This window comes from Hippocampus zosterae, chromosome 5, assembly GCF_025434085.1.
Source record: "Hippocampus zosterae strain Florida chromosome 5, ASM2543408v3, whole genome shotgun sequence".
In the NCBI taxonomy this organism is placed as follows: Eukaryota; Metazoa; Chordata; class Actinopteri; order Syngnathiformes; family Syngnathidae; genus Hippocampus; species Hippocampus zosterae.
Window position 1 is genome coordinate 13322259 of NC_067455.1, and position 14820 is coordinate 13337078.

The 14820-nt window shown below is 43.4% G+C and overlaps 2 protein-coding genes across 3 annotated transcripts in view; one reads left to right on the forward strand and one right to left on the reverse strand.

Annotated features, from left to right (window-relative positions):
- Positions 1 to 553, reverse strand: part of LOC127601244 (dynein axonemal heavy chain 11) — a 92692-nt gene extending 92139 nt beyond the window's left edge. Inside the window, exon 1 of the mRNA XM_052066339.1 lies at positions 363 to 553. The gene's annotated coding sequence lies outside the window, so the exon portion shown is untranslated. The remainder of the gene's footprint in view (positions 1 to 362) is intronic.
- Positions 554 to 5109: 4556 nt separating this feature from the next.
- Positions 5110 to 8842, forward strand: sp8b (sp8 transcription factor b). 2 transcript variants are annotated; one of them, XM_052066331.1, is made up of 2 exons: positions 5110 to 5285; positions 5570 to 8842. In XM_052066331.1, the coding sequence occupies exons 1-2, from the start codon at positions 5265 to 5267 to the stop codon at positions 6899 to 6901; spliced, it is 1353 nt and encodes a 450-aa protein (XP_051922291.1). In that variant the 5' UTR covers positions 5110 to 5264; the 3' UTR covers positions 6902 to 8842. The 2 variants fall into 2 exon arrangements, with proteins under 2 accessions (XP_051922291.1, XP_051922292.1); XM_052066332.1 differs by having other exon boundaries at positions 5111 to 5478.
- The last annotated feature ends 5978 nt before the right edge of the window (positions 8843 to 14820 follow it).

A 14820-nucleotide genomic window follows, 5' to 3' on the forward strand; every position in this document is an offset into this window, starting at 1 on the left:
TTTAGATCCGGTAACTAATGGAAGCGATATACTTGTAAACTGCCTGTATGCTTAAAAAAAAAAAAGAAATATGGAACTCTTTCAGTCGCTGATCCCTTTTGAAACAATTTGTTATGCAAATACATTGATTTTAATATTTTGCATCATTTTTAGGAAGAGATTTATCATTGTGACTATCATAGTGCACTAGTATAAACAGAGACAATTACAGTGACCGGACCATTACAACTTGATTGATAGATGTTATTGTCATGTACAAACTTTGACAGAGCAGTCTGTGCAAGATGAAATTTCACTTCATTTGCATTCACACATAGCGTTTGCTCATGCATGTGTGTTTGTTTGCATGTTGTTGTTCTCACCTCATGGACGCGGTGTGGAGCACATGGCTTTGGCTCGCACAGGCTGGCAGAGGAGGAGACCCTCTCTGGGGCTCACCCAGGCGGAGAGGCCCTTCCTGCACATCCTTTGTCACACCATTTGGGGCCCTTGTGTCTGAGCATGCCTTTTTTCTGGACCTCCTTGGCAGCTCCGTGTGCACACGGACATCTGCTCTTCACACCAAACCTCCTGGTGGTGAAGAGAACATATTTTATCGATGTGTTCATTCAGGCGTTTATGTTTGCCAGGGGTTCCAAACATTGATATTGCATTATAAATTGTTGAATCTGTTCTTGCACACCCTGCAAAAATATTTTCTCAGGGTAACTTCCGATTATTTATCGTTTTAAAACATTCGGAAAAGCCATAAGAAAATATATTTGTCCCATCACATTGTGAAGACGGGGGTAGTTTTGTGATATCGGCAGTGTGCGCTTTGCGATGACAGACTACATTCGTATGTGCAAATTATTATGTTTCCTGATTCAATTCGGTTTCACTTTTGCAACACTTCCCTGTGACGTCCTAATTTACACAAATTGGTTGAAATCAGATTTTGGGCCAAATTGTGTCTGCCTGCAAGGGCTCAGTGGTAACAATGCGCCTTTCAGCTTGTTTAGCTGAGGATTTTTCAACTGTTGGCTGCCCACAGATATGAGACGTTGTTGCTATGAGCTAACTTGTTCAAGTCGAGTGGTTTAAATGGATAAATTTTGAATTGATTAATTGCACACACAAACACTGAAGCCAATGAGCTCTCCCCTGGAGCAACAGAAATGAAGTAATGGAAATAAAACAACAGAATTTAACATAAACAACAGGCTTAACGCAATAACACAAAACGCCGCGTAGAAAGATCTGTAACATGTTTTAATGTTTCAGCATACTGTATTACAAAAATATTATTATGTCAAGTGGTCAAAAGCAACAACTACCAAGGTAGGCGAGGCTGAACAAATAAATTGAGTGGCCACATAACATCGTGGAATGTCTACTAGAATGCTAATCCTCACAATCACCACATCATCCAAAAAATCTTTAATTCAATACAGGGACGCGTTACCACATTTAAATTCATCGAAGTTGGTTGATAGACTTTCGTGCTGCTGTATTTGGTTTAGCAACAGAGTTCAGATATAGGCTTAGCAGTTAACGGTGTGTGAAAAATAATTTCAATAAACTGAGCTAATTACACTTAATACCTTTTTTGATAGATATTTTGAAGGGGCAGGAAATGAAATGCATTTTCCTCCAGTGGCTGAAGGCTGAAGACTAATTGGGGCATCTAAGAGCAGCCTTTCATGCAATCTTTATTGAGCCATTCACCCACTTTACAAAAACTTCTCGCAGCACACCACCAAACAAAACTCTCACAAAATGTAGGATTACTGAAATGATAAATCTCATCTCAATTCACTCAGATTAAGGTTGTCAGTGTGAAAAATGCGCCTGTTTAAGGAAACTGATATACTTGCAGGAAGCCATGACTTATTCTGTGGTATGAATGGCAACAGGTTTGTTGTACCTTTTGCCATCAAATGGTGGTCTGTCAATAACCTTCCCCGCAGCCGCCCTGATGATCTCAAAAAGCAGCACGGTGTCACAGCACCCAAGATAGGAATCATTGTTTTGGAGGGATGGCCACTGTTTCTCGATGCAGTCTTTCTATCTTCCACTGGCGAAAGTGGAAAAATGTATTTGTTGTGACATCATTACTTGGCTGGATCTGTTCTGGTTCATGGAGAATGAGACAAGACTGTAGAACAGACCGAGAAGATTCAACACAACTTTGTACTCCATGGACGTGGGAGTCGGTTACATTCTGAAAAAAAAAAACACATCAATTTGTTTCTGACCGAGTTGTATTCCTTTGGCAACAACTTAACCATAATTTGTACACAAGGTGGAATGCACGCAAGTCCATCACTTACCTACACGAACACAGCACAAAAGTCATAATTGCTGTGATTAGAAGCAAAACACTTTAACATAGGCCATGAAATACACAGTTATCAAATAAGAAACATTAAGCATGGCTGGGTCATTCACAACCTTTAAAACAGTTGAGATCGTCATAAATTGAGGAGCTGCATTGCTTGCTAGCATTGGAATCCAGATTTGCACCAACATTTTACTAGTCACCATGCAAGTCCATGTAAGTCTACCCTATGATACTCTTAACTCTAAAAAAAAAAAAAAAAAAAAACGAATCACCGTTTTGCTTGTATTAAAAAAAAAAAAGCCGGTAACAAGCAAAAAGTAGATTAGTTAGCATTTGATAGTCCGGCGCCACACGTGATGACCCCAGGTTTGTTTTTGCTTTCGTCCACAAGCCACTTTGAAGGCAAAGCTTCTCATCAAAGTATAGTGTCTGCAGCCACGGCCCCAGTTGTTCTGTGCGTAGAGCGATTGTGCCGCACGCAATATTGCGCCTACTTTGTTCGTGCTCAGCGGCCCAGAATAAGTCGCTCATTATGGCGGCCAAGGGGACAGGTTTGGAGTTTGATGTCATGACGGTAATATAGCCCCAAAGAAAGCCTTCAATGGGGACATCTGTTCAGGGCGGCTTACAGTTGCAGCCACTGCAGCAACCTGTGCACCATCTGATCACAAACACGAAAGGCCACTGAAGATGCGGATTCCACAATCTTATATTTTATTTCGGTGCATGACTCGCCCTCCGGAGCGGAGCACAGAATGTCACGCTGATCTTTGACCTGAGCCTTGCTGCAATGATCACTTGCTAATTTGTCACCAAGGGCTCAGCATGCACCCCCACACTCCCTCTCGACACACCCCCATGCACCACAGCCTCCTCTGCTCAACTCACTCTTGCACATATGTATAATGGATTTTTTTTTAAACAACGGAATCACCCCCAATTATACATAATTATACACATATTTATTTCTTATTACATACCACCTATTTTTCCCACGGGGAATCAATTTTGCATATTCTAATAGAAGGGGTTGGAGGACTGTCTCCCAACTTCAAGCTGAGGGAATTACAAGTGTATCATTTATGCGCACGGTGCACAGTCACACTGCCCCATACAGCCCGCATCGGGTTGTGCGTGCTTAAACGCAACGGAGCTGAGGAGAACGGTATGTATCTCGTAATTATTTATATTTGTCATTATTTTCACCGTTGCATTCCCACTTAGAATCGTTCCTTGTTTGCTTTGCTGCGTCTCAATCGCCGTCGGGTGCCTTTTAAAACACAGGAAGCACCGAACAAAATATTATAATATGATTTCCCAATGCATTATTTGTATATTTTTAAGATTGTAAATCCTGCCAACCTGCAAATAAAATGAACGTTTCCGATTTCTGTTTTAAAATGTAGTAATTTATTTTGTTTTAAAGAAAGAAAGTTAAAAAAAAGAACATAATAATAATGCAAATCATGCCAAGCACTAAATTAGAATAACGAATACCAGGTATTAGCAACACGTTTAAAACGTGATGCAACCTCATTTAAATCTGCTCTTAATCAGGATTTGCACCTGTACGACATAATTTAAAAAATAACGTTGCCATTTTTTATACAGCTGCTAGCAAAGTAATGTGAATTAATCCTGGTGGGGAGAAAAAAAAGCTTGCGTCCAATGGTAGAAACACAAGAATTAATCAGGCAGTCCATCTATCACGCCGTGTAATAAAGGAAGCGACATGGCCAAGGCAGATGATGTGATGAATAATCCCTGGTCGTTTTAATTAACTTTTCCCTGTCCTGTAATGACCAAGCTGGTCAACAGAGCCGGTCAATAAGCATGTTAATATCAAACAAATAAAAGTGCGGATGATTAAAAACCTCCCGCGTTATTAAATTTGAAATTCAAATGAAATGTTCGCTTCCAGTGCGCGCTGCATGCCAAATAGAACCGATTTGAACGCCGCATGCACGCTTTTGCCACAAACTTCTTCTTACGTAACTGCACTTTCAACCAAAGAAAGAAAAGAAGTCAGTGCGCAAAGTGATGACCCGCCTCCATTGAACAGAAACAACATATATATTCGATATCCACTTGAGCCATAGAGAGCAATCATTTATCGCCATAAATAATCCAGACGCCAACATTGGGCATATTTTGCGAGTAGAGTTATGTTTTTTATTTAATTTTGAAAAATGTGTGCCATTTACTCATCAAAAGCGCCGCCATAATGGCCGTCAATTATGGGAGTTATTTTAATATATAGGATCACGCAGGTGGGAAACAAAGCTGCCTTTATATGCTGCATGCTTGAGTTTGTTTATATTTAAAGTTTAAAGCATGGAAAATTGAAGTGTAAAACCTGCCACCTGATTTTTAAAAAAATCTACTTCAGGAAGATGATTCAGTTGATGAAACAAAAAAGTGCAGTCACACTTTGCAATTTGGCAAAAAAAAAGAGTGCGTTATTTGGGGGGGGCGAAAACTTTTATGGATACCCTGCTCATCCTCCCTTGTGGAGCAGTTTTCTTCTAATTTATGGAAAGAGATGTTCTGTAAAAAAAAAAAAAAAATCTCAATAAGTGGCCCCCTAATTCCTCCCTCCTTATTCACTCTCATTTAACTTTACCTTCCTTCCGCTGTCTTTTATTATGGAGGGGGCGGCCTGGGGGGTGGAGAGCCCTGTCTATTGATGACCTCACGGGGGCCGTGCGGCGGCCGCGCGGCACGCTGGAGCCGCTGATTGGACGCCCGTGTCACAGCGCCACTTCAAAGCTGCAGAGGAGCCGCGGGACCGTGGAAGAATGGGCGGAACGCGTCATTGTATTGCACACCTCTAAAAAAAGGGAAAAGAAAAGAAAAAGAAAGAAAAAACACCGCTCGGATTCATAAATATAAAAAGATCCTCAGAGGAGGGCTGTGTTTTTTTTTTGTGTGTGTGTGTGTGATGGCAACTTCACTTCTAGGGGTGAGTCTCCGAAAAGGACTTTCTTGCTGCTTCAATTAGTTCTTGTCATTGGCTGCTCCTCTCCTGCTTGGGGGATTATACTTTAAAATCTGGGGGCAAAATTAAAGCGAGGACAGTGCTGAGCTTCTATTTTCGGTAGATGGGATCAAAGTTGTGTCTGGTGCGCTTCTCTTGTGTGTAAAAGTTTGTCCAGGTACGCAGGTCGAGATTGAGAGTGTCTTTTTTGTTGTGTGTTGAATTAAGTGTGCGCCGCGGGCTAACTTGCCGCTTCTGTGTCCCTCCAGGAGGAGCCGAGGTTGGGATCGACTCCTTTAGCCATGTTAGCTGCGACATGTAACAAAATAGGGAGTCCGAGCCCTTCGCCTTCCACCATTTCGGATAACTCCTCGTCTTTCGGGAAAGGCTTCCACCCGTGGAAGAGAGCCGCCGCCAGTAGCTGCAGCCTTGGCTCCGGCCTGTCCGGCTTCGGGGTGTCCCGCAACGGCTCGGGCATCTCGGACTCGTTCAGCTCCAATGGCTCCGCGGGTTCCAGTGCCTTCTCCCTCACATCTGGCGCCTCGCCCGGCTCCCACTTTGGAAACGACTACTCCGTTTTCCAAGCCTCCGTGTCGAACGGCTCCCAGGAGTCGAGCCACCAGCCGGTGTTCATCTCCAAGGTGCACACGTCCGTGGACAGCCTGCAGGGCATCTACCCGAGGATGAGCGTGGCGCACCCGTACGAGTCGTGGTTCAAGTCGTCTCATCCCGGCATCCCCGCGGGAGAGGTAGGGACCACAGGGGCATCCGCTTGGTGGGACGTAGGGGCCGGCTGGATTGACGTTCAGAACCCTAACGGAGCAGCACTACAGACGTCGCTACATTCCGGTGGACTGCAGACGTCCTTGCACTCTCCCCTGGGCGGATATAATTCTGAATATTCCACTTTAAGTCACTCTGCCTTCAGTACCAACCCCTCTCCGCACCTGTTGACCACCGGCCAGCACCTGATGGACGGCTTCAAACCGGTACTCTCGTCTTACCCGGACGCGACCCCGTCTCCGTTAACCGGTGCCGGGGGTACCATGCTCTCCGGCGCTCCGCCCGCCTCCTTATCGGCGTCCCCGAGGTCATCTGCGCGGCGCTACTCGGGCAGAGCCACTTGCGACTGTCCCAATTGCCAGGAGGCAGAGAGACTGGGACCGGCTGGCGCCAGCCTCCGGAGGAAGGGCCTCCACAGTTGTCACATCCCCGGTTGCGGGAAGGTTTACGGGAAGACGTCCCACCTCAAGGCGCACTTGCGCTGGCACACCGGCGAGCGACCGTTCGTGTGCAACTGGCTCTTTTGCGGCAAGCGGTTCACGCGCTCCGACGAGCTCCAGCGACACTTACGCACGCACACCGGCGAGAAAAGGTTCGCCTGCCCTGTGTGCAACAAGAGGTTTATGCGAAGCGACCACCTGAGTAAGCACGTCAAGACTCACAGCGCCGGTGGGTCTGCCGGTTCGGGCTCCGGGGGCAAGAGGGGGAGCGATACCGAAAGCGAGCACAGCGCACCGGGGAGCCCCCCTTGCCACTCGCCGGACCTGTTGCACCCGGCCGAGGCGAGGCAGGGCGTGGTGGGCATGAACGGCCTCTAACTCCGTTTCGTTGGCGTTAAAAGTGTGTGAACCACGAGGAAGTGTCGGGAATATTCTGGAGGGACATGACAGTATAGTGGACATTACTATGTGCGTAATGCTCATCACGATTGTCGTTCAGAATGAGAAAATCGACCTATTCGTTTGTCAATAAGACCACACCGGTGTGTGCACAAAGTTCCATCGTCACGCCTTTAGAATTTTTTTTGTTTGGGGTGACATGGAGATTAAACAGTACTTTCGTGGACGTCTCATTAAAAGGCCAACACATTTCTTGAATTATATGCTTTGATACACCACGCGTAACATTGGAACTGTCAATAATAAAATAGGCCTATACATTTCCCAATATCATTCCAGGGATTACACTTCGATGTATGTGTGCACAATATATGTCATCGATTAAGAAAATATGACCATTCGTTTCTCCACAAGGGCACGCAAATGCACGATATTTTCTGTCATTTTCGAGGGTCATTCGGTTTTTTTAGAACGGCAAGACAGTGGACGTCATTTAGTGTATGCACAAAACCCATCAAAATTCCCCTATACATTTTTTATGAAAGGGCATTCATTCAAATGCATATATACCATATATGCATAATGGTCATTTATGAATAAAATAACATTTTTCTGTATGCGAACATTAACTGAATGTAAAAAATCATAAACGATTTCTTTCATTTAATAAAAAATAGGCTTGCACATCTTTTTTTCTTTTGAGACATAAATGTTTAACTATATAATTTAATGCAAAGTATAAGCTGAAGGACCAATGTCATTGAGAAATTAGATCTGCATTTTGGGAAATTAATTAATGTATTCACAACGATCCCTTATCATTGCATTTATGCCGAACAGGCCCCTACATTTTCCGGGGCTAATGTCTCAACAGTGTATATATGCACAATGCTCCGTTATAAGTGTATCGTATTGAGAAATTAGGCCTACACACTAATTAATAAGTACGTGATAATTAATATAATTTAGTGTACGGAGCTCCATCTCGTTTGTTGGGGAAAATATAGGCCTATACATTATTAAGTCAAGACCTGACAGTGAACATACAGTGCAATGCTTCATCCTACGTATCATTTTTTTTGGGGGGGGGGGGGGGGGGGGTGGAATAGACAATATATTACTTTTTTTCCATTGAAATATTGCCGTTCCAATAGAAACATCCCCTAGTAAAAGTGAAGGAAAATACGTTTGATTCACACCTTATCGTGTATTTTGGACGGGCTGCAAAAAAAAAAAAAAGTCGTGCTGTCATACATTTTGTTCAAGGGCAAACTCTGGCACTTTATACTACTGAGAAGGAGAGATTAACAAATAGCTCGGTTGTGGTAGAATTGTGGGGTGTTTTTCTTCAATCTGACCGTCACACACACAACACACACACGCAAACACTTTGTGTCCAGCCCACATGTGCATCAAGGGAAGTTTGGAGTTGAGGAGGTCCTTTGACTTATACGACTGCAAAATGTGCTGTAAATATTGAACCATGTAGGTTAGAATATACGCCCATGTCAAAGGTGAGTAATGTATTTGTCCAGGAGACGATTTTGTATAGATATTTCTAGTTGTATATGGACTCTAGTAAATATTTGAAAATATACGGAGATTTGTTTTGTCATGATATGAAATGTATTGTGGGGAGTTCTATTTAACCACGACTTTTCTTGTATTTAGGGGTGATATCATTAGGCGCACTTTTGAATTTATTTGTAAGGTTTGGAAATGAGTTACTGTTTACCCACTCTTCTTGTTGTTATTTTTTTTTATTTAAGTAAGCATGTTCCATGTAAAGTGATTTTAATTTTACAATGATATCCCTTTTTTCCTCCTTCTGAGAATGGCTTTTTATGTGAGCCACTCAATAAAGTCATTATTGACTCAGAATCACTTTGTTGGGTCGACTAAATGTGGCAATGAAACTGATATTTTTCTATGAATGGAAATCATTTTATATGCTACTTTAAATCAGTTTTGCTTTCCCGCCCTCACAACCTGGTTCATATTTATTCATCAACAAGGCCTTCTATTTTGTTCATTAATTAACTTTCAATCATTGCCTTTTTAAAAATTCGAATGAAGAATTAAAATGTACTGTATATCGCTATTTATTCTGAATTTGGAAAATATGTCAGAGCAACTCTGTGAATGAGTGTTCAATAATTTTATTCCAAGTTTGACGTAATTTAAAAGATTTCGATTTTTGTTGTGAATGTTGCCTTCTGATTCTTGTGCCATATAAGTATAGGCTACTGATATTGAACCATATTTAAAATAAGTTAGAGATCAAAACTTTGTGTTTATTCCAAATTCATAGTCAAATGAGTTTGAACATAAATAAGTGACGACACCACTCTGAACCTAATAATAATAATGAATCAGATTTATATGGCGCGTTTTAAGCGTGTGGCGGCTGCAGGAGGGGGAGATCCAGAAAGCCTTCTTTTAACTCAATTGATACAAACGCTGCAACAAACTCCAACTATATTTCCCATGTAAATTTAATGTTACATTTTTAAAAGACATTCGAAATCAAGAGCAAAATGTTCGTGAGCTCGAAGTTCGATCTTAATTTATGAGTAACTTGAAAACAATTCGTATAGTAGATGCGTTATCATGTTTATATTATTGAACTGCTCTGTGTTTTTTATGTAATGTCGACATTTTGTTGATTGTAGATTGTAAACATCGGGACGAATTCAGCTTGCTCTGCATTTGTGTTGCACTGGACAGAGAACGGAATGCAGACATGAAAGCGAGGATATGAGTTAATATAAGATCTTAAAATGGCAGTGTACGAAACACCCCAAAAATATCTACGTGCCAAACGTGGCATATCCAAGTTGCTACACAATGTAATATATGGAGAACATATTTCACAGTTACCTCTATTTGAAGCTCTTTAAGAGGAAGGAGGGAAATGTCGAGTTGAAATTTCAGCATGTAACCTTTTAGCGCCCTCTATCGGTCACAATGTTTTGGCAGACCACACGAGTTCTGATGAGTACGTTTAAATGCTGACCAAACTCAATGAAATCAAGTTTTGTTTTTGAGTACAAGCCTAAATTATGCAATGGTCTATATATTTTTTTCTATAAAATGAGACATAAGGCAGTCTGGTCGCTTTATTTCATATTATACCATATAAATATACTGTAATACATGTAGACTACAATGAATGCATTACATCTGTAACATAGGACTCGACGGGTATACTAAACTATCGCTCAGCAAAGGAACTGATTAACCCTTTAACCACCAAAATAGCAAAATTGCAACAATTAAGCAGCCTAGATAGTATCTCTAACCACTTCAAACTACAAGCTTTTGAAATATCAGACCTGAATATTGTAATATTTTATTGAAATGTTCATATAGGGTTAACATAATCCTATACAACTGCACACACTCACACACACACAAAAAGAACATTCCTGATGGGATAACTGCTTCAGTTTACCACATTTTAATCATGTGCAAAGGATGTACAAGTTCGAAACAAGTCAATTCAAAGGATTTTTTTTCAGTGCGCATACAACTTCATTGGGTACACTTGCACAATACACACTGGGAAAAAAGTTGTGCTGAATTTGCTCAATTTGATTTTGTTGAAATTATTTTGTGTAACTACTCAATGAAATAAAAATAAATTAATTAAAAAGTAATTAAATATATACCTGTATATACATACACACACATAATACACACACACACACACACACACACACACACACGATGGTCACTTGAGGCCATCTGTCACCTACACCGTCACCTACTCTCCACACGGGCACAAAAAGAGAACCATGATCAGAGGGCTGAGCTGCCAATCGTGGATGAAGAAGACAGGAGTAGTTGAGAACAGTGTTTCCACCGAAACAGTCTCGAGATCAACTGTTTCAACTCTTTTCAGACAAAATCACAGACTTGGTAAGTGGTAGTTTGTGGTAATGCTGTCAAACTGACCGATTTCGAGGTACAGACAATTGGAATACACTCCATGCTTGGTAAAAAAAAAAAAAGTCTGAGTAATCCTCCTTACTCTGTCAAGATATCGTTTTCAAAGGTTTCAGCAATAATAGACTCATTTTTATAAGCAGGTGGTTCCTTGACCTGTTGAATTGAGCGACTGAGTTGCAATGGAAAAGTATTTCTGTAGATATGTATCAAATAAGTGTCTTTTCGTTTTGCTTGAGCATGACTGGGCTCCATTTTATTTCATTTATTTAACCTTTCCTTACCAAACATTAATTGAACAAAAGCACTTTTTCCCCAATCTCACTGCACAGCACCAATAAAGAAACAAAAATAATAAATCCTCAATTCACTCACTCAATGTGAAATATAGGGCTGTATAATTGAACATGTTATACTTACAGAAGGCTAAGTATGACTTTTTCTGTTATATAAATGGCAACAGGTGGATACAAAGGCTGACGGTCCCTTCTTGCAATCGCACGGAAGAGCACTTCATTGTTCTGACTGTCACTATACATTGCTGGCATAGATAGATGAACAAATATTTCCATGTACTGAATGAATAATAACTTTTGGACAAATGAAGTGAAATTGGATAATTTCCCTCAGCTATCCTGATGAGTTCTCACAGTGTGTCACAACACCCTGGTTAGGAATCACTGCATTGCACATGCAGTTGGGTTTAGGAAAATGTATCTAGCCATCAATCTATCCATCCATCCATATCCATCTGAAATGTTTTGAACAACACAAAGTCAAGGTTTGGTCCAGATTAAAACTAGGATTGGATTACTTCATCTAATCTGATTTCAGACTCCATCGTTGCCTATTGAACAACCCATTTTCAAAATGTGATCCAATCCGCTAAATCAGTCAGACTAGCTCTGAGCGACTGGCCCGAAGTGTTGGCTTGGTGAAAACCGAGAGGGGAAAAAAAGCATGGCCATTGAGAATGAAACGAACGTTAGAGAAATGGCACCACCGTGTGACTCAGACGTGAAACACATGAACTTTGAGCCAGGAGACCAAGTTGCCAGAGATAAGGGATGCTATATTTAAACACAATCTGCACATGATCCGTTGACATGACAATGAACTGTACAAGGGCATTCTGTGAGAATGAGAATTTTGCCCCAAGAGAGGAGCATTTTAACAATTTAAATTACATGGCGCAGAAAGTACAGAGTGTGCAAAGATAATTGAGTGTGTCAAAGATCGTATTTACTGCCGCTAACGTTATCTAGTCAAAAGTTATACTGCATTCTTTTGACACAAAACAGCATTGGCAAGCCATCGCCTGCAGCTGAAGACACAAAGACAGGCGCTAATTTAGAATTTGTTTCCAATTTAAATGTGTAATAAAATGTTAACGTGAATATGATGCCTCATTTTATGTACAGAACAATCATATGTACATTATTATTAAATCAGATGAGATGGGCTGTATGGATAATATAACGTGCTTTTGCAGTGGGATATTTTGAATGCATTAGGGTGTGCCAGAGGCAGCTACACTTGAAATGTGTGTCATTGTTTTACATCTCAATGTGTATTTCTTGATTTATCAGTTCATCTGCAACATTCCTCAAACCTTTCCAGATCACTCCACACAAATTCCCATCGGCATCACTTTCACTTTTAATGAAAGCTTCCCACATGAACAGTAGTATCAAGCAAGGGTTAGAAGTTCAAAATGGGTTTCAAGGCAAGTGTTTGTGTTTCATGGACGGTCCGGGGTTTCAAAGTAAAGGTTTCAAGACAGAGTTAGGGTTTCAAAGGAGCGTTTCAAATCAGGGTTTAGGCTTCAAAGGAGGTTTTAAATACGTTGGCTTATAGTACCCGTAGGTCAGAGGATTAGGATCAAATAATGGTTTCAATACAGGAACAAGGTTTTAAACAACAGTTAAGGTTTACAATTAAGGGTTGAGGCAAATGCTTGGGTTTCAAGTCCAAAGGTGGGTCTATGTGTGACCCCTACCCTTCCTCCGCTACGACCTTCTATCCTTCCTACCTCCCTTTGTCCACCTCAAAGTAAATTGAAAAAGTATATGCGCCATCGACTTGTTTGCACGTCCGGGGTTTGATTCTCCAGCGCCGACGGCAACCTGGACAAAGGCACAAAATGAGCCGCCTTGGAGAAGCGGTCCACGATGGTGAGCACGACAGTTCGACCCCGGGAAGGCGGGAGCCCCGTGACGAAGTCCAGGGCGATGTGGGACCACGGGCAAGGAGGAATGGGCAGCGGCTGGAGCAGTCCCGCCGGAGGTTGATGGGACGACTTGCCGCAGGCGCAGGAGGTGCAGGCCTTGATGAACTCCGTCACGTCGCTGCGGAGCTCCGGCCACCAGAAACGCTGGGCGACGAGTTGCGCAGTCCGGTTCACCCCGGGATGACACGCCACCTTGGACCCATGTCCCCACTGCAGAACTTCAGATCGTAGGGATGGAGGTACGAACAGCTTCCCTGCTGGGCACTCCGCCGGCACCTGAACCCCCTCCAGGGCTGCCTGGATCCGCTGCTCAATCTCCCACTGGACGGCCCCCACGATGCACTTGGTCGGGAGGATGGTCTCCGGGGATCGATCCCTCCCCGCAGGCTCGTGGAGACGGGAAAGGGCGTCGGGCTTAGTGTTCTTAGACCCGGGAGAGTAGGTGAGGATGAAGTCGAACCTGGTGAGGAAGAGGGCCCACCGGGCCTGACGGGCGTTTAGTCTTTTGGCGGAGCGGAGGTAAGCGAGGTTCTTATGATCTGTGTAGACCGTAAAAGGTTCCTTTGCCCCCTTGAGCCAGTGCCGCCACTCCTGCAAGGCGGTCACAACTGCCAACAGTTCACGGTTGCCCACGTCGTAATTGGACTCGGCGGCACTGAGTCGACGGGAGAAGAAGGCGCAGGGGTGCAGCTTCTGGTCGACCGGAGAGCGCTGGGACAGCACAGCCCCCACCCCCGAATCCGAGGCGTCCACCTCCACGATAAAGGGGAGATCAGGATCAGGATGCTGTAGTACGGGGGGACTGGTAAACGCCGCCTTCAGGTTTGCGAACGCCGCATCCGCGGTCGGATCCCACTTAAATGGGATTTTAATGGACGTAAGGCGGGTTAAGGGGAGCGCCTTCTGACTGTAACCGCGGATGAAGCGTCGGTAGAAGTTGGCGAACCCCAGAAAGCGCTGCAGTTCCTTGCGATTGGTAGGAACCGGCCAGTTAGTGACAGCACGCGTCTTAATGGGGTCCGCCCTTAACCTGCCCTGTTCGATAATGAACCCCAGGAAGGAGATGACGGGGACATGGAATTCACACTTTTCTGCCTTGACGAAGAGCCGGTTCTCCAATAGACGTTGTAGCACCAGCCTAACGTGTTGCTGGTGCTCGTGTAATGACCGGGAAAAAATTAAAATATCGTCAAGATAAACGAAACAAAAAATGTTAATCATGTCCCTTAAAACGTCGTTGATTAGGTTCTGGAAAACGGCAGGAGCGTTGGTCAGCCCAAAAGGCATGACCAAGTATTCAAAATGACCCAGAGGGGTCTTAAAAGCCGTTTTCCACTCGTCACCCTCCCGGATGCGAACCAAGTGGTAAGCGCTGCGTAAGTCTAGTTTCGAGAAAATGGTGGCTGACTGTAATGGGGCAAAGGCGGAGTCCAACAAGGGTAGCGGGTATCTATTCTTAATAGTAATCTCGTTTAATCCACGATAGTCTACGCAGGGTCGCAGGGTCTTGTCCTTCTTACCTACGAAGAAAAAACCCGCCCCTAACGGTGAACGCGATGGTCTAATGAGACCTGCAGCGAGCGAGCTGTTGATGTACTCCGTCAACGCCTCGCGCTCGGGTTGGGACACCTGATACAGCCGCGAGGTCGGCAACGGAGCGCCCGCCTGCAGGTCTATAGCGCAATCGTAGGGGCGGTGTGGAGGCAAAGAGCGGGCACGA

Coding starts and splice junctions, on each gene's coding strand:
- sp8b (XM_052066331.1), top strand. CDS start 5,265: ATGGCAACTTCACTTCTAGGG. Junction 5,286..5,569: donor TGGCAACTTCACTTCTAGGG/GTGAGTCTCCGA, acceptor GTGTCCCTCCAG/GAGGAGCCGAGGTTGGGATC.